The 22,916-nt window shown below is 39.9% G+C and overlaps 1 protein-coding gene across 2 annotated transcripts in view; it reads left to right on the top strand.

Annotated features, from left to right (window-relative positions):
- Nr6a1 (nuclear receptor subfamily 6 group A member 1) overlaps positions 1 to 22,916 on the top strand; it is a 162,682-nt gene that overhangs the window by 16,915 nt on the left and 122,851 nt on the right. For both annotated transcript variants that reach the window (XM_090330616.1, XM_090330615.1), the window contains exon 2: positions 12,073 to 12,114. In XM_090330616.1, coding sequence (XP_090186742.1) covers positions 12,073 to 12,114 — 42 coding nt within the window. The remainder of the gene's footprint in view (positions 1 to 12,072; positions 12,115 to 22,916) is intronic.

Below are 22,916 nucleotides of genomic sequence, written 5' to 3'. Positions count from 1 at the left end.
AGCCTCTTGAGTAGCTTAGCAGACATGAGCTGCTGGCCCCTGGCCTTATATTTAACTTTTTTTTGGTGGGGAGGGGGTGGAGTTTGGACTCTGGGTTTGGGCACTGTCCCTGAGCTCTTCAGCTCATGGTCTTAGCCAAGCAGTGGTTTCACCCTGTAATCCTAGCTACTCAGGAGGCTGAGATCTGAGAATCAAGGTTCAAAGCCTGCCTGGTACAAAAGGACCTGAGACTTTTATCTCCAATTAACCTCTAGAAAATGGGAAGTGGGGCTTGGCTCAAGGGTAGGGTGGTAGCCTTGAGCTGAAGAGCTCATAGACAACACCCAGGCCCTGGGGTACTGGTAGCTTTGAGCTGAAGAGCTCTGGAACAGTGCTGGGGCTGAGTTCACGCCCCATGACCCCCCCCCCCCAAAAAGTCTCATGGTCTTTAGTGACCTCACTGGCTTTGAACTGTGACCCTCAGAACTCTGAGTAGCTAGGATTATAGGTGTGAGCCACTGTGCCCAGCTATACTTAACATTTTTAGCAAGGATGGATGGTTACAGAATGGAAGCAGAAAGATTTTGGAAGCTTGGTATTTATAAATTTTAGGGAGGTAAGTTATAGTTGTACAACTAAAAGGAATCTTCTAATTATTTGGATTTGTGAGTTTTTATGTTGATTGATAATAAACAACTATTTGAAGTTCCTTGTTTTGCTTTGTGCTCCTTCAGTGGTGGGTCAGTGATGTTGAAATTTGCCAATACAGTTTTTTTTTAACCTCTCCCCACTAACACAGTTTATAATTCTCTTTAATGAGAAAGTGAATAAGCCAACTCCTGTTTTCCTCAGCTATACTGTTATTTCCTTAAATCCTGCCTAGTAATTAAAAGCCTTGAGTTGAATTGAACTACAAAGGCTTTTTTGAGTTATATTACAGCTTTTGTTTATTTCAAAAGAGATAGAATCAACTCTTTGCCAAAGCATTAAGGCATAGCCTTGGGTATGCCTTGAATAAAGATCAGAAATAATAATAGACACTGTTACAGAAAATAAGTTCAAAAGAGACTATAACACAAATAAGTTTGCCACTTATTTGTTGGACATTTGAAATATGTATACTTGAAAATGTTTAATGTAGGGTGGCGTTTTTTTTTTTTTGCCAGTCCTGGGCTTGAGCTCAGGGCCTGAGCACTGTCCTTGGACTTTCTCAAAGCTAGAGCTCTACCACTTGAGCCTCAGCACCATTTCTGGCTTTTTTCTATGTATATGGTACCCAGGAATTGAACCGGGGTCTTCGTGCATGCTAGGCAAGCACTCTACCACTAGGCCAAACTCCCGGCCCCATAGGGTGGCGTTTTTTCACAGTGTCACTTTATGCTATTTAGAGTTACTGAAAAGATCTGTTTCTTACCATCAAAGAGGTTTTTGAACCTAGTAGGAAATCCAAACAAACATTCAATACTTTTTTTTTTTTTTTTTTGTGGGTCATTGGGCTGGAACTTGGGCCGGGGCGCTGTCCCTGAGCTCTTCAACTCAAGGCTACTGCCCTACCCTTGAGCCAAGCCCCACTTCCCATTTTCTTTGAACCTTGATCCTTAGATCTCAGCCTCCTGAATAGCTAGGATTACAGGTATGAGCCACTGCACCTAGCTGTTTAATACTTATTAAAATTTCGGTTAAATTGGTTCTTAAAATATGTTATAGGAACAGGAAATTTGGTAAAATTTCTGATTATACTTAGGCAGTAGCAAAGAAAAAAGTTACTATTTTATAAATGTTTTAGGGCTTGGGGTTGTAACTCAGTGGTAGAACATGTGCTTAGCATGCACAAGTTCCTGTATCCATCACCAGCATTTCACACACGCAAGATGCTTTATATGTGACTGTATGATAAAGTCTTAAGAGATTTGATATGTGTACCAAATGTGGGCAAACATATTCTCAGTTGTTTAGAGAGCCTTGAACTACTTACTATCCTGTTGGTAGAAGGAACACTGAATTTGTTGGGAGAGGAAAGGTCACTCACTCCAGGCACCAGTGGCTCATCATGATACTAAAATCTGATTATTGCGTTTCAAAGCCAGTCTAGGCAGGAAGATTAATGATACTGTTATCTCCATTTAACTCCCAGAAGCTGGAACTCATTCCTGGTTTAAAAAAAAGTGTCATCCTTGAGTGAAACAGCTAAGGAACAGCACCCAGGCCCTGAGTTCAAGCGTCCAGGACTAGTACCAAACGCCCACCCCCGCCAGGGGGGGGAAGAGGGAGAAGAAGAAAAAACAAACTCATGTTTTATTTATCACTATATAAAATAAGACATTTTTATTGTAACATCATGAAGAATCCAGCAATAAAGCAAATGGTTTAAGGAAATGTTTAATGTCTTCTGTAGATTTTGCAGATTGTAATATTTTATTTTTTCACACTAAAATTAAGCACTGATCATATGCATGCCTTTTTTGGCTTGGAAGGATTCCTATAAGTTTGACCTGGGATTTGGGTAACATTTGCTTTTTGGGATCTATTTCACAGAATTAAGGACAAGGAAACACTCAAGAGATCACAGAAACTATCAGTCTCTCTACCTACCCACCCACCTACCTATCTATCTACCATCTCTATGCCAGTCCTAGGCCTTGAACTCAGGGCCTGGGCAATGTCCTTAAGCTTTCTCAAGGCTCAGGCTCTACCACTTGAGCCACAGGACCAATTTTGGCTTTTTTGGTGGATGTGGTATTAAGGAATCAACCCAGGACTTCATGCATGCTAGGCAAGTATTCTAGCTCAAGGCCACACTTGTGGCCCCACACAGAAACAATTTAAACACAGCTGATAAATCAGAGAAAGAGCTTTTCAGTATCTGATGAGTTGTATAATGTATGCCTACGAGTTTCTAATTTTTGTTTTTTTTAATTGCTTTTGGTCAGAATTCTTGTGTATTAAATCTGTGAATTAGCATAGCTTACTGCAGTTTGTTTCTGGAAATTACCTCAGGCAGACAGAGCCAGGCTTCAAGGCTTTTTTTTTTCCCTCTCTCCTTTTCTAGTACAAGGAATTGAACTCAGGACCTCACATTTGCTAGGTACACACTCTGATTTGAGCCCTGCCTAAAGTCTGTTTGCTTTAGATTGTTTTTCAGGTTGTCTGTGCTTTTGTCTGGGCTGGCCTTAGTCTTCAGTTGCATTTCTACCTGAATAGTTGAGATTATAGATTAGTGATGTAAAGCCTAGGCTCTTTTTTTTCCCCCTCAGGCTCAGGCTTGAGCTCAGGGCGTGAGCACTGTCTTTGGGCTTTTTCCTCAAAGCTAGCACTCTGCCACTTGAACCACAACACCATTTCTGGCTTTATCTATGTGTGGGGTACTGAGGAATCGAACCCTGGTTTTGTGCATGCTAGGCAAGCACTCTACCACTAGGTAAACCTAGGCATTTTTTTTAATCCAATGAAGCTGACATGGTAACAGTTGTGTTTTTTGAAAATTCCTTGTTTAAAAATCTTGATTTTACATCACCCTGACAATAAAATTAAATTAAAAAAATCTTCATTTTAGGATAGGCACTGGTGGCTTAAACCTGTAATTTTTATCTCCAATTAACCACCAGAAAACTGGAAGTGGCGATGTGGCTCAAAGTGGTAGAGCGGGAGCCTTGAGCTGAAAAGCTTAGGGACAGTACCCAGGCCCAGAGTTCAAGCCCCAGGACCCACCCACCCCCCAAGGGGGGAAAAAAAAAGGCTCATAAATTCTTCTGTCTGGGCTGACTAACCACAATCTTATATTTTAGCCTCCTGAGTAGCTAGGATTACTTGAAGAGCCAGTTGTGCTCAGTTTAGGACAGATTCTTAGAGAGGCAAAGAAGTAAAACAAAGCAAAACAAAACAAAAACCCTTTATAAGTTGATCTCAGGACTTTGACAAAAAAGCAGATCTGTGTGTGTGGAATGGGAAGGTCTTCTAGTCCTTAACCATGTTCAGAAAATAGGATTAGGCTACTTAGATACAATTAGAAAAGATGAGGTGTGAATAATATAAACTAAAAACATGGGAGACACAACATGCTAGGGTTTCTAAGTAACCAGAGTGTCTATTTAATTTTTAATTTTTAGGTCAGCTTGTATTTGTTTGTTAACCTTACAAGCATGCCCTTGTCATTTAACACTGTGTTGGTTTTTGAAAAATTATGGTCTCTTTGACTTAGAACTGGGAGGCATATTTAGTGAGAGACTGCTAAAGTCAGATTAGAATAGCTGTGTAATTCCTTATTCTGGAAGACTAGTCCTACTTTTTTTTTTTTTTGCCAATCCTGGAGCTTGAACTCAGGGCTTTAGCACTGTCCTTGGGCATTCTCAAGGCTAGTGCTCTACCACTTGAGCCATAGCACCATGTCCAACTTTTTCTGTGTATGTGGTACTGAGGAATCAAACCCAGTTTTTGCATACTAGGCAAGCACTCTGCCACTAGGCCAAACTCCCTGCCCTGTCCTACTAGTTTTTTGTTTTTTTTTTTGGCCACACCATTTCTGGCCTTTTTTCTATGTCTGTGGCCTGGTTGACTCAATTTTTCTATGAGTGCTATGGCCTCATTAAGAAGCAATTGAGAGTTTGACCTACTGGTAGAGTGCTTGCATAGCATGCACGAAGACCCAGGTTCGATTCCTCAGTACCATATACATAGAAAAAAGCTGGAAGTGGTGCTGAGGCTCAAGTGGTAGAACTCTAGCCTTGAAAGTCCAAGAACAGTGCGCAGGCCCTGAGCTCAAGTCCAGGACTGGCAAAAAGAAGCAAACATCTGTGGGCACGGTGGCTCACTCCTGTAATCCTAGCTACTCAGGAGGCTGAGATCTGAGGATCAAGGTTCAAAGCCAACCCAGGCACAAAAGGACCTGAGACTCTTATCTTCAATTAACTTCTAAAAAATGGACAGTGGGGCTCGGCTCAAGGGTAGGGTGGGTGGTAGCTGAAGAGCTCAGGGACAATTCCCAGATCTAGTTTAAGCCCCATGACCCACCAAAAAAAAAAGGATAGATTGCTTTCCTAGCATGCCTGAAGCCCTGGGTTCAAATCCCTCGGTACCATATAAACAAGCCAGAGGTCATGCTGTGGCTCAGGTGGTAGAGTGCTAGTCTTGAGCAAAAGAAGCTTCGCAACAGTGCCCAGTCCCTGAGTTCAAACCCTAGGACTGGCAAAATAAATAAAAGGCTTAAAGAATGCTGTGGAGATTTGAAAAAAAAAAAACCCCACAAAATTGCAGCTGACTGATTACATTGTCTGTGGTGAGACTTTGGGGGTAGAGTGGTAAGGTAGGGGCCTAGGAGTCATCCCTGGTTTGGTAGGAAATACAGGAGAAGCAGGTTTCAAAATAAAACAGATTTGACCTCTTGAATTTGATGGAGCTATATGAAGGTATTCTGGTGGATGTTGACTGTAGGCATGTGGATAGGGGGTCTGGCATTCAGGAGATTAGTCTCATTTAGACTTTGTGGTATGTGTGGAAACATTAGGAAGTGAAGGTGAAATCAACCCATGAAATGCTAGTATGTATATTCAGATGGGCCTTTCCCCCCACTCCCTCTTGGGGATTGAACTCAGGATCTAAGTTCTATGAGACTCTTTGTATTTAAGGCTAAAGCTCTACCACTTGAGCCATAGCACCACTTCTAACTTTTTCTGAGTAGTTTACTGGAGATAAGAGTCTCACAGACTTATCTGGGCTGGCTTTGAATTATGATCTTCAGATCTCAGCCTTTTGATTAGCTAGGTTTACAGGCATGACCCACTGGCACATGGTGAGTAGGCCTTTCTTACCCTTGACTTCATTTACGAAAGCTTGCTAGATAGCATTTATATAATTTTTATCTGTTTTATGGCCACCTTTTCAGAAATTTTGCCACAGTAAGTAAGATATGAGTGGTTTACTGAGGTATGTATGTATGTATTTATTTATTTTTTGTTCGTGTTGGTGCTTGGACTCTGGGCCTGGGTGCTGTCCATGAGCTCTTCAGCTCAAGCCTTCTGCCCTACCTTTGGGCCTGGGCATTGTCCCTGAGCTCATTAGCTCAAGGCTATCCCTTGAGCCACGGCATCACTTTCAGTTTGGGTTTTTCTAGTGGTTAATTGGAGATGAGAGTCTCAGGTCTTCAGTGCCCAGGCTGGCTTTGAACCATGATCCTCAGATCTCAGCCTCCTGAGTAGCTAGGATTACAGATATAAACCACCTCACCCAGCTTTGTTTTTGTTACAATATCTCATGTACATAGAGCTCAGGTTGCCCTTGAATTTTCTGTGTTAGTTTACCAAGTGCTGGGATTTCAGATGTACACTATCAAACCTGTCTGTATTAAATATATTTGACTGCCTATGCTTCTTTACCACTATTACTCACTTGTCACGTTAACCATCAAGTTGTTTCTAGTTTCTCTTTAGAAAAAAAAGATAGTGCTATTTGTTCACTGCTGTTTGTGTCCCATTAGGACATTTGTTGCATAATTCCTTGAACCTACTACGTTGTTTTTCTCTTTTTTTATTGTAAAAACCCGAGGACAGTCAGTCAGCTCTATCTTTGTTTCCTTTAGCACTGTGTATATCCATTGAAAGTATTAGGTAAGTATTCGTTAAATTTTTGGATATAGGAAGCTTTAGCATCCAAGGAAAATGTTTTCCTTCCATAATCTTTGTGTGTGCACATGCATGTGTGTGCACACGAGTGCTGGTACTAAAACTTAAGCTCTGGAACTCAAGCTCTCCTTTGGCTTTTTCACTCATGTATATACTCTTGTCATTTGAACTATCTCCCCTTTCTGATTTTTGCAGGTTATTTGCAGATAGGAGTGTTAAGGACTTTTTTCCCTCTCAGGCAAGTTTTGGACTGTGATTCCCTATTTTGAGAAAAATTTAAATGTATATACTTTTGTTTATAAAAACAATATTTTATATCAGAAAAGTTAAAAAAAGTTACTTTACTCACATGAGAAATAATCACAGGAGAGAAATAGACCAATAAATGAAAAGTGCTTTTTTGTGTATGTGGCTATATTGGGATGGATGTAGCTTCCAGTTTTGTACTATTTTATTTATTGCCTTTTCTTCTCCCACATGATGGCTTTTTAGGATTGATCCAAGGGACATTTGTAAGGCCCTTCATGCTTCCATGTTCTGTTTTTATAAAATGGGAATTATCAAAATGGTAATTCTGTCATATGTGGGTCATCTCCTCCTCACTTGTATCTGTTCTTTACTAATGGATTTTTTTTCTTTAAAAAAATTATTACAGTATATCTTCATTTTTTTCTTTTTTTTGTCTTGGCTAGCTTGTATGACCCTCTTTGTATGCCTCCTGTGAAGCTGGCAGATTAGTCATGTCACCGTGCCTGACTTTTTTTTTTAACCAGTCCTGGGTTTTAAACTCGGGGCCTGGGCACTGTCCTTGGACACGTTTTGCTCAAGGCTATCATTTTGACATTTAAGCCACAGTGCCACTTCTGTATATGTGGTACCACGGAATTGTGCTAGGTAAACATTCTACCATTAGGCTAAATTCCCAGCTCAATTATACATTTTCTTGTGTATGCATTTTGAGTCTCTTTAACCTCCAAACTGAGTGAAGAATTATTATTAATCCCCTTTGTTCCTCCAGAAAACCAGAAATTGTAAATAAAAAAAGTCAGAAGCTCATCAGAATTTGCAGGCTTTTATTTGAAAAAAAAAAAATAAAAGCATAAGCACGTGTTATTTTCCATAGAAACACTAGTGACCTCTTACTCATTAGACTGAATTGCCTTTCTAAACTGTTTTCACCTTTAGAATCTATAAACATTACAGCCTTGAAGCAGTGTATCGTTTTTATGTATGTGTGTGTTTTAAATGCTTTTAAACTGAAATGTCACGATCTTAGACTGGCTTTTCTACCTCCAGTCTGTTTTCAAGGCTATAATTACAAAGCTAGAAGGCTGAAAAAATGATATGAAAGGTGATACAGGTTGATCCAGGTGGAAGTTATTAATGTTTCATAGAAATGTGGACACTTCTTTTAAGATATATTTACATTGAACAATTATGTGAACATAATAAATTATATAATTAAGAATCCTTTGTGTCCCTCCATGTGCATTTTTTCTTCTTCATAGATTTCATATTAAGAAGAAATGACATTAGGAAGGGAGAGTTGTTTTTGTTGCAGTTTAAAAAATATGACCTTGATATTTGTAAAGGAGCAGGAGGGGAATTACTACTTGAAACTCTGCCTGCCAGCATTTGCTATAGAGACAGTGCTCTGTCCCTGTATTCAAAAGCATTTTCTGTTTAAATGAAAATATGATTTGTCAGGTTGCCTTTACAAATAAAAGCTGGGCCAAGAGTTTGGCCTGGTGGTAGAGTGCTTAGCATGCACTAAGACCCAGGTTTGATTCCTCCGTACCACATACATAGGAAAAAAAAAAGTCAGAAGTGGTGCTGAGACTCAAGTGGTAGAGCTCTAGCCTTGAGAAAGTCCAAGAACAGTGCTCAGGCCCAGGACGGACCAAAAAAAAAAATAAATAAAAGCTAACGGCCCAGAGGCACCTTATATTCGCTGTAGTCTAGTTGGGTAATTAATGTTGATTACAGAAAAAAACAAAAAAATCCCCATTTCTTCTCAGCCTCTACCTAAGCCATTCATTGTACTACAAGGAACCCAGTAGTCAGATAAAGGTAGGGAAAAACCCTGAAATAAAGACTTTAAATTAAATTCTAAAGTTCCTAGAATTTAAATGGCTGTGGGGTGGTTTGCCATGTGTATTTTGGTTTTCTCAACAAAATTCTTTTTTATTATATTTTGAAATTGCATATGCCTTTTGTTTCCCCATTGGAAGTAGAGTTGAGCTAGTATTGACAAAGTTACTAGTAGCCCAAAACTTCTCCCTTGTGGTAGTTAAAGGTCTTTAAAAAGTCTGTAAAGTCCTGTTGTTACTCTAGTCAGATCACATTTGCCAGACAAATATTCTGCTTCTGTTCTTGTTCTTTTCGTGTGCTTCTCCTGAGTATGTTTCTCAAATACTCCTATTCCTCCTATACCCTGACACTAAGAATGTTGCTTTTCCTTTATTCCTTTATTTTTTTTTTTCCTTTTGTGGTTTTGGAAATTGAGTTTGGGGCAAGTATTCTATCACTGCGCCTCTAGTTAATCCTCCCACCTTTTTTGTTTTTTTGAGAAAAGCTCTTTTGCCAACAGTATGAGGACAGATAACAGATAGCAAAGTGTTGTGTGAATAAGAAGGCAGATCCTCATTGGGAAGGCCAATTTTCACTGGACACTGAATCTGACAATGTCTTTATCTTGGACTTCTACCCTCCAGAATTGTGAAAAATTGCTGCTGATTGCTGTAGTAGCTGAATGTACTAGATAACCTGGCATTTTTCCATGGATTTTTTTTTTTTTTTTTTTTTTTTTTGTGAGTCATGGGGCTTGAACTCTGGGCCTGCCCATTGTCCCTGAGCTCTTCAGCTCAAGGCTACCAACTACCTTGGAGCCAAGCCCCACTTCCCATTTTCTAGAGGTTAATTGGAGATCAGAGTCTCAGGTCCTTTTGTGCCCTGGTTGGCTTTGAACCTTGATCTTCAATTCTCAGCCTTCTGAGTAGCTAGGATTACAGGTGTGAGCCATCTCACTGGCTAGCAGTTATAATTTTTGTTGCCTGTGTGTAGTCTTTAAAGGTATTCTGAGGGGCCGGGAGTTTGGCCTAGTGGTTGAAGTGCTTGCCTAGCATGCATGGAGACCCGGGTTCGATTCCTCGGTACCATATACATAGAAAAAAGCCGGAAGTGGTGCTGTGGCTCAAGTGGTAGAGCTCTAGCCTTGAGAAAATCCAAGGACAGTGCTCAGGCCCTGAGCTCAAGCCCAGGACTGGCAAAAAAAAAAAAAAAAAAAAGGTATTCTGAGATGAGACACCTCAGCTGTTTTTAGCAGCTTAACAGAACCCTAATATTTTAGACTCAGTCTCCTTGTTCAGATTTTCCATACATTGACCAGTCTAAATTTAGATCTTCTGATTCTATGACTTTCATTTACTAGACTAAAGGAAGAATTGTCTCTTCTATGTAGTTCATCTTAACATTTGGAGACCTTCTATAATATTTTTAGCATACAACTAGTTCTGTATATGGATATGACATGGTCCCTACACTTTTAGAGCTTTTTTTTCCCCATTGATTTATTTATTTGCTTCCTTATTTTTATTTTTATTTTTATTTTTGCAAGTCCTGGGGCTTGGATTCAGGGCCTGAGCACTGCCCTTGGGCATCCCTCAAGATTAATACTCTACCATTTGAGCCACAGCAACACTTCTGGCTTTTTTCTGTGTATATGGTACTGAGGAATTGAACCCTGGTCTTTGTGCATGCTAGGCAAGCACTCTATTGCTAGACCACACTCCTGGCGCTCTTTCTATTTATTTTTTATTTTTTTGTGTCAGTTGTAGGGCTTGAACTCTGGGCCCGGTTGCTCTCCCTGAGCTCTTCAGCTTAAAGCTAGTACCACTTGAACCACAGTGCTACTCTTTCTGTTGATTAATTGGAGATAAGAGTCAGCTTTGAATGGAGATCCTCAGATTTCAGCCTCCTGTGTAGGATTACAGGCATGAGCTACCAGCACCTGGTGGTGGCTGATATTTCATCTGGGTCTTGAAGGGTAAATAATTTTTTAATCAGGAAGAAGAAGAGGAGGTTGATAATGAGAACACAGAAAGACAAGAAACGATATAGCAAGTTTGAGTGATGTGACCAAAACTGTTCAGAAATCGGCTCAAGGCTGGCACTCTGTCACTTGAGCTACAGCTCTGCTTCTGGTTTTTGGTAGTGGTCTCGTGGTCTTTTCTGCCTGGTGTTGCTTTGAACTATGATCATTAGATTTCAGCAAGGATATCAGGTGTGAACCACTGGTTCCCAGCTTAGTTTTATTTTCTTTTTGGAAATAATTCATAACATTGTAGAACATGACAGGTATTAAGTAAATTGTAATTTACTTATGAATTTTTATTCCAGTTGACTTGGGCATCCTTGTGATTATTGTGTTGTTGTTTATTTGGGTGTGTTAGAACTAGGGCTTGAATTGAGGACTTTTACCTTCTCCCTTGGTTTTTTCAACTCAAGCTTGGTGCTTGAACCACACATCTAGCTTTTTGCTGGTTACAGATGAGAGCCTCTGGACTTTTCTACTCTTTGTTGATTTTCAGATCTCTTAGGATTGTAATCCTAGCATGAGCCACTAGCTCCTGCTTAAGATTTTAAATTGGACGAATGCAAGTGTAAACCCCTCTACACATCACCTCAACAATAAAATACTATAAAAAAAAAAAAAAAAAAAGATTTTTAGGGCCGGAGTTTGTCCTAGTGGTAGAGTGCTTACCCAGTATGCATGAAGACCCGGGTTTGATTCATCGGTATCACACATATAGAAAAAGTTGGAAGTAGTGCTGTGGCTCAAGTGGTAGAGAGCTAGCCTTGAGGAAAGCCCAGTAACACTGTTCAAGCCCTGAGTTCAAGCCCCAAGACCGACCAAAAAAAAAAAGATTTTCAGTTTGTACTCTTGCATCTGTGGTAAGTACTATTATCTCCCTTTATGTTTTAAGTTGGCTACGTGGAAACTCAGACAGAAATAGTAGTTAAAGGTTATGTTGAGGATTCAAATTGAATCACAAATCAATCTGACTTCTGAGTCTGAAGTTTGTAACACCATCTGATACTTTTTTTTTTCAATATTTTTTTATTAAAGAATTTATTAACATTGATTTTTCATCTTATTTCAAATGGCATGTTTAACAAACAAGTATTAAGGAAAGGAATCTATATATACAATCACAGGCACTTAGATTTTAGAACATAATTAAAATTAGGCTGAGGGTTTGTATGTCATAGATACGTATTAATCTATGTAATTAAACATTATCTCTGTTCAGTCATAAATTTTTATGTCTGTGTAGTTGTGTTTCCATTTCCAATACTATGTCCATAGCATTGGGTACACAAATATTGAGTCATAGCTCTTGTTTTTTCAGTCTTTTTATTTAGCTCGGAGTATCTTACAAATCATAATATTTTCCATCCTACTGTTTTTTTTCTTTAGGTTTCTGTCAGGATGAATTGACAGAGCTGGATCCAGGCACTAGTAAGTTCTGAATTTTTGTTGGTAAGAAAATAGTGTAAATATATATTTATAAATGTATTACTAAAGGTGTCATTAATAAGCTTTATTTAGTTGGCTCAGAAGTGGCATGCTGTCTTTTTAGGGTGTTTAGGATGGGGAGTTTGGACTAGTGATAGAGTGTTTGCCTAGTATGCATGAAGGCCCGGTTCAATTCCTCAGTACCACATATATAGAAAAAAGCCAGAAGTGGTGCTGTGGCTCAGGTGGTAGAGCTCTAGCCTTGGGAAAGTCCAAGTGTTCAGGCCCTGAGCTCAAGCTCAGGACTGGCAAAAAAAAAAAAAAAAAAATTCTCACTGTGTTTAGTGCCAGGGATGACTTTGAACTGTGATCCTCAGATCTCAACCTCCTGAGTAGCTAGGATTACAGGAGTGAGCCACTATGCCCTGCTCTTTTCCAAATATTTTTCAAGGGCCAATATGTATACATTTAATAGGTTGTTGATTTTGTGAAAGTTCATATTAATATCAATTCCTTGCTGTATTCTCTATCCTCCAATGAAACCACATTGATACACATGTATAATTGCATGCTCATAACCACTTTTTAAAAATATTGTCTAGTTTTGACAGTTTAGTTCAAAGAAGGATTAAATTTTGTTTAGAAATTTATAATGAATAACCTTTATCAGTTTAATTTGTAAGACATTTTCATCTATAGTTTTCTTTTTTGGCCACATAGAATTTGAACTCTGGGCCTCATTAAATAAGCACTCTGTCTATCACAAGCTCCTGTCCTTGAAAGTCAGTAAGGTTAAGATATGCGAATGACTGTTTCAAAAGTTTAGTTCAGGGCCGGGAGTTTGGCCTAGTGGTAGAGTGCTTGCCTAGCATGCACGAAGACCCGGGTTCAATTCCTCGGTACCACATACATAGAAAAAAGCCAGAAATGGTGCTGAGGCTCAAGTGGTAGAGCTCTAACCTTGAGAAAGTCCAAGGACAGTGCTCAAGCCCTGAGCTCAAGCCCATGACTGGCAAAAAAAAAAAAAAAAAAAAAAAAAAGTTTAGTTCAGTTCAATGATATTTTTCAGGATCATGTAAGTCTTGTTCATAGTCATTTGAATTTCCTGTGTTCCCACTGTATTGTGCAGTGTTTGAGGACATGGTTATAATTGTGAGAAATAAGATATTTGAGTTTTCTCTGTGAACAGACCTTAATTTTTTAATAATAAAAGGTCAAATGAGCCGGGTGTAGTGGCTCACACCCGTAATCCTAGCTATTCAAGAGGTTGAGATCTGAGGATCATGGTTCAAAGCCAGCACGGGCAATAAAAAAAAAGTCCATGACACTCTTACCTCCAATTAATTACCAGAAACTGGAAGTGGCACTGTAGCTCAAGGGGTAGGGGAGTAGCCTTGAGCTGAAGAGCTCACGGACAAAGCTCAGGCCCAGAGTTCAAGCCCTACAGCCAACAACAATAAAAAAAAAGGTCAAATGATAATTGTCTTTTATTTATGGTACTGGATTTTGAATTTATTGTCTGCTAGGCAGCTTCTTTATGACTTCAACCAGAGTTGTCTTTTTTTTTCCCCCCCCCCCCTTGTAGGACTTGAGCTCTGGGCCTAGGCGCTACCCCTGAGCTCTTCAGCTCTTCTGCCCTACCCCTGGAGCCACAGCACCATTCAGTTTTCTGGTGATTAATTGGAGATAAGCCTCTCGGACTTTTTAGTCGGGCTGGCTTTAAACCGAGATCCTTAGATCTCAGCCTCCCGAGTAGCTAGGATTACAGACCTGAGCCACTGCACCCAGCTAGATTTGTCTTTTTTGGAAGTTATAAATTTTAAAATTTCACCAGGCATTGATGGTTCAGGTCTGTAATCCCAGTTATTCAGGAGGCTAAAATCTCAGAATTGTGGATTGAAGCGAGCCCTGGTAGGAAAGGCCCACGTGACTCTTATCTCCACTTAACCAGCAAAAGTCTGAAATGGAGCTGTTTGTGTCTCAAGTGTCAGAGTGCCAGTCTTGAGCAAAAAAGCCAAGTGAAAGGCCCTCAGCTTAAGCCTCAGTACTGGAACATAAACACAAAGTTCAGAATCTGTTTTACATCTATAACTCTAGAATGTCAATAGTTTTGGATAAATACACTATTTTCCATTCTCTTAGGCAGGAGGAGAAAAGGTAAAGTCAATTTGTTTCATTTGTTTCATTTCTTTTTTCTTTTTCTTTTTGCCAGTCCTGGGGCCTTGGTCTTGCTCAAGGCTACAACTCTACCACTTGAGCCATAGCACTACTTCTGGCTTTTTCTATGTGTTTGGTAGTGAGGAATCTAACCCAGGGCTTTGTGTATGCTAGGCAAGCACTCTACCACTGGGCCAAATTCCTGACCCTAATTAGTTTCTTGATTCATTCCTTAGAAACTTTTTTGTGTGTGTGTGTGCCAGTCCAGGAATTTGAACTCAGGGCTTGGCCACTGTCTCTTAGCATTTTTTTGCTCAAGGCAAGTGTTCTACCACTTGGTCTACTTTTGGGTTTTTGGTGGTTACTTGGAGATTGGAGTCAAATTGGCCTTTCCTGTCTGGACTGGCTTCAAACTGCAATCCTCAAATCTCAGCTTCTTGAATAGCTGGGATAACAGACATGAGCCATCAGCATCTGGTTTAGAAGCATGTTAAACTTTAAGAAGGATAATTTGCTATTTAGCAAACAATTGAAAACTGAGTTTGTAAGACACTACCTATGTGTTTCTTTTGCCCAGTCCTAGACTCCAGAGTTGTTCAAATGATTGTGTAGTTCTTGCTCTATTCTTTTTTGGAGTAAAGTCATTTTAGGTCTTTTAACATTTCTACATTAGATATCTCACCAGATAAGATTTACATATTTTTCTAGCCTATGAGAATAACCATAATTTTTACCTATATGTATAGAATGGGAGTCACCAAAAATTTACTTGTCTTTAAAAATTACAATGTGGGGCTGGGAGTTTGGCCTAGTGGTAGAGTGCTTGTCTAGCATGCATGAAGACCTTGGGTTTGATTCCTTGGTACCACATACATAGAAAAGCTGGAAGTTGTGCTGTGGCTCAAGTGGTAGAGTCCTGGTCTTGAGGAATGCCCAAGGACACAGTGCCCAGGCCTTGAGTTCAAGCCCCAGGATTGGCAAAAAAAAAAATAAATTAATTAAAATATACATATATAGTGTAAGATAGTCTTTTCTTTTTAAAATTTTACTTGCATATGAAAGTAGTATTCTAAGTAATAACTATTATCTTTAGAAAGTTGATAGTACGGGGCCGGGAGTTTGGCCTAGTGGTAGAGTGCTTGCCTAGCAAGCACGAAGACCCGAGTTCAATTCCTTGGTACCACATACATAGAAAAAAGTCAGAAGTGGTGCTGAGGCTCAAGTGGTAGAGCTCTAGCCTTGAGAAAAAAGTCCAAGGACAGTGCTCAGGCCCTGAGCCCAAGCCCAGGACTGGCAAAAAAAAGAAAAAAGAAAGTTGATAGTACTTTCATTCTTCTTGAAATAACTAATTCAATTATAATGATAAATAAACTTGGGACATGGTGTTTCAGGCCTGTAATCCTAGCTGCTTGGGAGGTGGAGAGTAGTGGATTGTGGGGGAGGGGTTCCTCCCCCACCAGGAAACAGAAATTCTTGAAACTCCCACCTCAGCCAATGTCTAGGCTTGTTGGCATATACCTGTTATCCCAGTCCCAGAGCAAGCACAATGATTGAGTGCAGTAGCATATGCCTGTCATCCCCAGTAACATGGGAAAGTACAAGTAGGAGGATTATATATAGTCCATGAGTCCAGGCATAAAGGGAGACCATACTTTAAATAATGCAAAAAGGGCCTGGAAGCATATCACAAATGATATGTATAAGAGTGTAAGCCCAAGGCCCTGAGTTCAATCTTTAGTACCTAAAAAAAAAAGATAAAAGTAAAAATTTATCACTTCAGTTGATAGCAGTCTTGGGATCCAAATACACACCCTAAGCTCTACTAAGTTATTGTAAACCTCTACACTCAGATTAGCTGTGCATATGTGTTAAATTGTTTTCTGATACTGAAAATTTTGTCTGTTCTAAAGCAGGAATGAATATTCCTATGTCAACCCTTCTGAGTTGTGCACATTAGATGGAGAAGAATAGGGATTTCTCTTTGTTGTAACTTAGGAATTAAGAAGCCTAAGGTCTCTCACCTCAGAATTCCTCGTGGAGAAGGTCTGTTTATACTTGCTAATTTTGTAACAGGAAATATATTTGCAACTAATTTCCATTAATTCCTAGCAGTTGTTGTAGACAGCAAATTTAGGTCAGCAGATAAGATGTGTTAGAACTAGTTAAGATTATACTTTATCCCATTCAATATCCTTTCACTTAAACTTTTCTGTTGGAGCAGATTGGCAGCTGTGTTTAGAATATAAGCTGTTGCTCACACTGCTTCCTATGATTCCTGGACTTCCTGGAGTCCAATGTTATGGCACAGGTTCAGGCTAAGTTCATTTCTACAAGAAGTGTCCTTATACCATGCCCATTAGCATAAGCTTGGAACAAGGGCAGTCAAAGGTCAAGAGAAGTTCACAGCAGCATAACCTTTCTGTGCTTCTGTTTCCAAATAACCCTACTTTGCCCTGCTCCCCAAGTTTTTTTCATTAGCCATCATGTTTACCATGTAGCTATAAAACTCAAAAGAGAACAAGGACCAACTTGATACAAGGGAAGTTTGAGAATAGAACTCATTGTTGCTTAAAACAGGAGAAATAATTGATTTATGTTTGGGGGCCAATTAGGCTATAAAATAGGAACAGTAAAGGGACCTGTGACTTTAGGATAGCTCTTGCTCTGATTTCTGTCCCATAGACAGGGGGTTCCCCAATAAAGGCTGTCAGCTTTCTAGGCTAAATTATTAATTCCTTTCATGCCTCTCAGGGATTGTTAACAGCACATAATGTAGGGAAACAATTGATACTGTTCACTTATTGGGCACATTGAGGGTCAAAGGGGAAATAGCTGGATTAGCAACAGCTGTTCTCCCTCCTTAGTACAATTTTGTCTCTCACCATCTATTTCAGCAAATATATTCATCAATTTTTGATGTATATACATGAATTTCATTTTTTATTTGCTAATATCCTAAAATAATTATATCTAGAGTAAACATTGAGTAAATTTGAAAATATTTGTTTTAATTGAGCTTACAGAGTTGAAGATGAATGTTCTTTTTGGTTTATGATGATTTTTTTTTTTGCCAGTCCTAGGGCTTGAACTCAGGGCCTGAGCACTGTCCTTGGGCTTTCCTCAAGGCTAGTGTTCTACCCTGAGCCACCACACCATTTCTGGCTTTTTCTGTGTATGTGGTACTGCGGAATTGAACCCCTGTCTTTGTGCATGCTAGACAAGTTCTCTACCACTAGGCCAAACTCCCAGCCCTTATATATTGGTTCTTGTCTGATGTTCAGCTTATACTGTCCAAAAGAAAGCAAGTATTTGAATATTAAACAGGATAATTAGAAGCTTTTTAGCTGTGGTTGGTTGGTTGATTGATTGATTGATTGATTGTACTGGGTGGGGTTAGAACTCCAAGTTTCACATGCCTGTCATCTTAGCTACAGTGGGAATTGAAGAATAGGTGGCAGAGTAACTGTCCAGGTTCTTTACCCTAGGAAAATTGAGAACCTGTCTCAGAAAAAATCAGTACAAAAAGAGAGTAGAGGTATGCCTTAGTGTCAGAGCTCCTTCGAAAGTACAAGACCCTGAGCTTAATGCACAAAGTAAGATACAGTAAAAAACATAGAGGAAAAATGAGTCATTTCCACTTTAAAAACACTTGTAGGGCTGGGAGCATAGCCTAATGGTAGAGTGCTTGCCTGGCATGTATGAAGTTGTCCTAGATTTGATTCCTTTGAACCACACACATAGAAAAAGCCAGAAGTGGTGCTGGTGCTCAAGTAGTAGAGTGCTAGCTTTGAAAAAAACCCAAGGACAGTTACTAGACCCTGAGTTCAAGCCCCAGGACTAGCAATGAAAAAAAAAAAAACACATAAAAAAACAATGGCGGGTTGGGAGTTTGGCCTAGTGGTTAAAGTGCTTGCCTAGCATGAATGAAGACCCAGGTTCGATTCCTCGGTACCACATACATAGAAAAAAAGCCGGAAGTGGTGCTGAGGCTCAAGTGGTAGAGCTCTAGCCTTGAGAAAATCCAAGGACAGTGCTCAGGCTCTGAGCTCAAGCCCAGGACTGGCAAAAAAAAAAAAAAAACAATGGCATAGGGGGCCTAGTGGTAAAGTGCTTGCCTAGCACCTTAGAAAGAGATATGAGGTTGTTTTTTTTGTTTTGTTTTCTTTTATGGGTCATGGGGCTTGAACCTCTGGCCCTGGGCTCTGTCCGTGAGTTCTCCAGCTGAAGGCTGCCACCCTACTCCTGGAGCCACAGACCCACTTCCAGTCCCACTTTCTGTTTTCTAATGATTAATTGGACATAAGAGTCCCAAGGCTTTGTGTTGCCGGAGCTGGCTTTGAACCTCAATTCTCAGATCTCAGCCTCTTGAGTAGCTAGGATTAGAGGAGTGAGCCACCACACTCACTGGGCTTGTTCATTTGGTTTTAAAAGAAGAACTAGCATTTCTTTTGGTTCTAATCCTTTTTGTCCACTCTAACTTGGGGAATGCCTTACCATCTTGCTCCTAAACTGTTCAGTAGGGAGATTGTTCCTAAAAAGATTTGTTGGATGTAAATATAATTAAAGCTGCTTTTGTCTTTCAAAAAACAAACAATAGAGCTTTTGGGGGCAGAAGGGGAGATAGAGCTTTGAAAATTTAATCTTTGGTCTCTCATATCATCCATGGAATACATCCACCAAAAAGGGGGATTTGTGTATAATGCGGGATAAACACACAAGATTAAGAGGAGTTTATATGAAGACAGCTTATCAGCTTGCTAACACTATCTTGCTCTGGCTTTTATTTCACTTTCAGGTATTTTGGGATCTCAAGGAGACTTGTTGTTGTTGTTGTTGTCATGGGGCTTGAACTCTGGGCCTGAGTGATGTCTCTGAGCTCTTCAGCTCAAGGGTGTTGCTCTACCACTTTGAGCTACAGAACCACTTCTGGTCTTATCTCTAACTGGAAATAAGAATCTCATGGACTTTCATGCATGGGCTGGCTTTGAACCGTGATCCTCAGATCTCAGCCTCCTGAGTAGTTAGGATTACAGGCATGAGTCACCAGCGCCTGGTGACTTTTTAAACTTAATGACATGGAAGTTTGAACGTCATATTCTTGGGCTTGCTAGGCAAGTGCTCTACCTTTTGTACATTTTGTAGTCATACACTGATGTATGGAGTAGCCATAAGTTCTTTTTTTTTTTTTTTTTTTTTTTTGGTCAGTCCTGGGCTTGAGCTCAGGGTCTGAGCACTGTCCTTGGACTTTCTCAAGGCTCTACCACTTGAGCCTCAGCACCACTTCGGCTTTTTTTCTATGTATGTGGTACGGAGGAATCAAACCCTGGTCTTTGTGCACGCTAGGCAAGCATTCTACCGGCACCTAGAGTAGCCATTATTCTATGCAGCATTATGTCCCATGTCCTACTGAGTTTATTCATAGTTGTAAAAACTATCATAATTTTTTTATTTTAGAAGTTTATATTCATTTAAATACTAGATGTAAACTAAAGGTTAACAATCAAAATCAAGTAAAGAAAAGGAAATAACTAGTGAGGCACCAGTGGCGCACTCCTGTAATCCCAGCTACTCAGGAGGCTGAGATCTGAGGGTTATAGTTTAAAGCCAGCACTGGTAGGAAAGTTTATGAGATGTATATCACCATTTAACCACCAGAAAACTAGAAGTGGCACTGTGGCTCAAAGTAGAGTGCTGATTTAAGTAAAAAAGCTAAGGGACAGTGCTTAGGCCTTGAGTTCAAGCCCCATGATTGGCTGGGAGTTTGGCCTAGTGGTAAAGTGCTTGCCTAGCATGCACGAAGACCCGGGTTTGAGTCCTCGGTACCACATACATAGAAAAAAAGCTGGAAATGGTGCTGAGGCTCAAGTGGTAGAGTGCTAAGCCTTGAGAAAGTCCAAGGACAGTGCTCAGGCCCTGAGCCCAAGCCCAGGACTGGCAAATAAATAAGTAAATAAATAAAAAATAAAATGAGGGGCCGGGAGTTTGGCCTAGTGGTTAAAGTGCTTGCCTAGCATGCATGAAGACCCGGGTTCGATTCCTTGGTACCACATACATAGAAAAAAGCCGGAAGTGGTGCTGAGGCTCAAGTGGTAGAGCTCTAGCCTTGAGAAAGTCCAAGGACAGTGCTCAGGCCCTGAGCTCAAGCCCAGGACTGGCAAAATAAATAAATAAATAAATAAATAAATAAATAAATAAATAAATAAATAAATAAATAAAATGAAAGGCCAGGCATGGTAGCTCATGCCTGTAATCCTAGCTACTGAGGAGGCTGAGATCTGAGGATCACAGTTCCAAAGCCAGCTTGGGCACTAAAGTCCAGTCCATGAGACTGTTATCTCCAGTTAACCACTGGAAAATGGAAAGTGGTGCTGTGGCTCAAGGGATAGGGTGGTAGTCTTGAGCTGAAAAGCTCAAGGACAACACCCAGAGTTCAAACCGACAAAAATTAAAAAAAAGGAAAATAACATTTATTTGGTATTCCTTATGTACCAGCCACTTTGCTTCTATTCGGTAGTTGTCAGAAGGATATGTCATATAACCTTACCTAGTTTCAAGTTTTGCTTTTGTAGGACCTGGCCAGTTAGTACTATTAAACTTTTCTTCCTTACTACATTGACTGCCATGCTAAGAATATAGTTTCTGTCTTAAAGACTCTGGTTTAGTCAGAAAAGCAGATATAAACTATAAACTTCAAGGTGTTTTTTATCATATAATAGTAGCTAATATTTACTATACACGAAGTACTTCATGTGCTTTTTTGTTTGGCTTTTTTTTTTTTTTTTTTTTTTTTTTTTTTTTGCCAGTCCTGGGCTTGAGCTCAGGGCCTGAGCACTGTCCTTGGACTTTCTCAAGGCTAGAACTCTACCACTTGAGCCTCAGCACCACTTCCGGCTTTTTTCTATGTATGTGGTACCAAGGAATCGAACCCGGGTCTTCGTGCATGCTAGGCAAGCACTTTAACCACTAGGCCAAACTCCTGGCTCCTTCATGTGCTTTTTTTTTTTTTTTTTTTTTTTGTTGTTGTTGTTGTTGTGGAGCTTCAACTCAGGGCCTCGGCACAGTCCCTGAGCTCTTTGCTCAGGGCTATATTGCTCTACCACTTGGAGCCACAGCTCCACTTCTGGGTTTTGAGTGGTTAATTGGAGACTTTTCTGCCTGGGCTGGCTTTGAACTGTGATCCTTAGATCTCAGCTTCCTGAGTCGCTAGAATTAGAGCATCTGGCCACATGTGTTTTAAAAAATTAAACACAAAAATTGTTGGGAAAAAAGTCCCTATTTTTGTAGATGAAAATTGAAGAGGTTAAATCGTTTACCCTAAGGGACATAGTGAACTACATTATCAGAGCCCCTATTTTAACTAATTTATCCTGGTTGTAACTCTTTTGATTTTAACAAGTCTCATGTTAATAGTGTAGTTCAGTGATAGAACACTTGCCTAGCATCTATAAAGAATCAGTCTCCAGGGTTATGAGTTTGGCCTCATGGTAAAGTGCTTGCCTAGCATGCACAAAGACCCAGGTTCCATTCTTCAGTACAACATACATAGAAAAGGCTGAAAGTGGTGCTGTTGCTCAAGTGGTAGTAGGGCTGCAGCTTTGAGAAAGTCCAAGGACAGTGCTCAGGCCCTGAGCTCAAGCCCAGGACTGGCAAAAATAAATAAATAAATAAATGAAAAAGGGATAGAGGAACATATGATAAATTGTAACATATATAGTCATTTATGTGCTAAAGAATGAATAAAGACTTTTTGAAGTGTTATGAGCATGGTCTACATATATTAGAATGATTTTGGATACAAAATGAATAATTCATTGTGGACAAGGTTCCCAAAGATAGCTTCTGTAGCTAAGGTTTATCTAGGTTTACTTCACTTCTCAGGCAAGTTTGTTCCTAACGCAAAATAAGATAAGGACACAAATCTCCCTTGATTTCTCTCCTTGAATCCCTATGACCCATCCCCCTCTTTGTTTCTGCAGGACATTCTCTTAGTGATTCAACATTCTCTTAGTGATTTAGTTATTTTGTGTTCATGACAATTCCAAGAGCTGCTTCCAAAGCTTTAATCAAATCTGTCACATCACTGGTGAATCAAGTCTCTTAAATGTGGCCTTTTGCCTGCTAGTTCCTTCTGATAAGGATTCTTTTGAACCTAGTGGGGGTGGTGGGAGCTTAGGCTAAACTCTCATCTCCTTGACCTTTGCCCCTGTTGCAGAGTTTATACTGATTTGGTGGGATTCAGCCCTTGTTTACAATTGAAAAGATAGTTGCATTCAAAGGGAGTTGTTGGGTTCTTGAATCGTCCTGGACATCTGTAACTATCTTTAGTGGGTGCAGGGAATGCTTGAACATCTAAGTCTGGAGATTTGTAATGGATGAATAAGAAGGAATGAAGAGAAACTCCAAAGGCTGGCAAGGGTGTAGTGCTTGTCCCCCTCCCCTCCCCGTGGGAATACCATATAGTAAATATTGATCAAGAGAGATTTTTACATTTTTATTTCATTTAAAAATTTTTAAAAGTACTTGAATTCAATGTATGATACCAAAGTGTTTCTCTCTGCTAGGCAAACACATCAGGAGTGGAGGGACGTGTAGATTAAAGCTACCTCCTGCTGGGTGGGGTAGCTCACAGGTGGGGTGGCTCACACCTA

The sequence above is a fragment of the Megascapheus bottae genome, chromosome 3, assembly GCF_031878675.1.
Source record: "Megascapheus bottae isolate mThoBot1 chromosome 3, mThoBot2.hap1, whole genome shotgun sequence".
NCBI lineage: Eukaryota > Metazoa > Chordata > Mammalia > Rodentia > Geomyidae > Megascapheus > Megascapheus bottae.
Note: the sequence above shows the minus strand (reverse complement) of the source record. Positions and strands in the feature narration are given on the sequence as shown.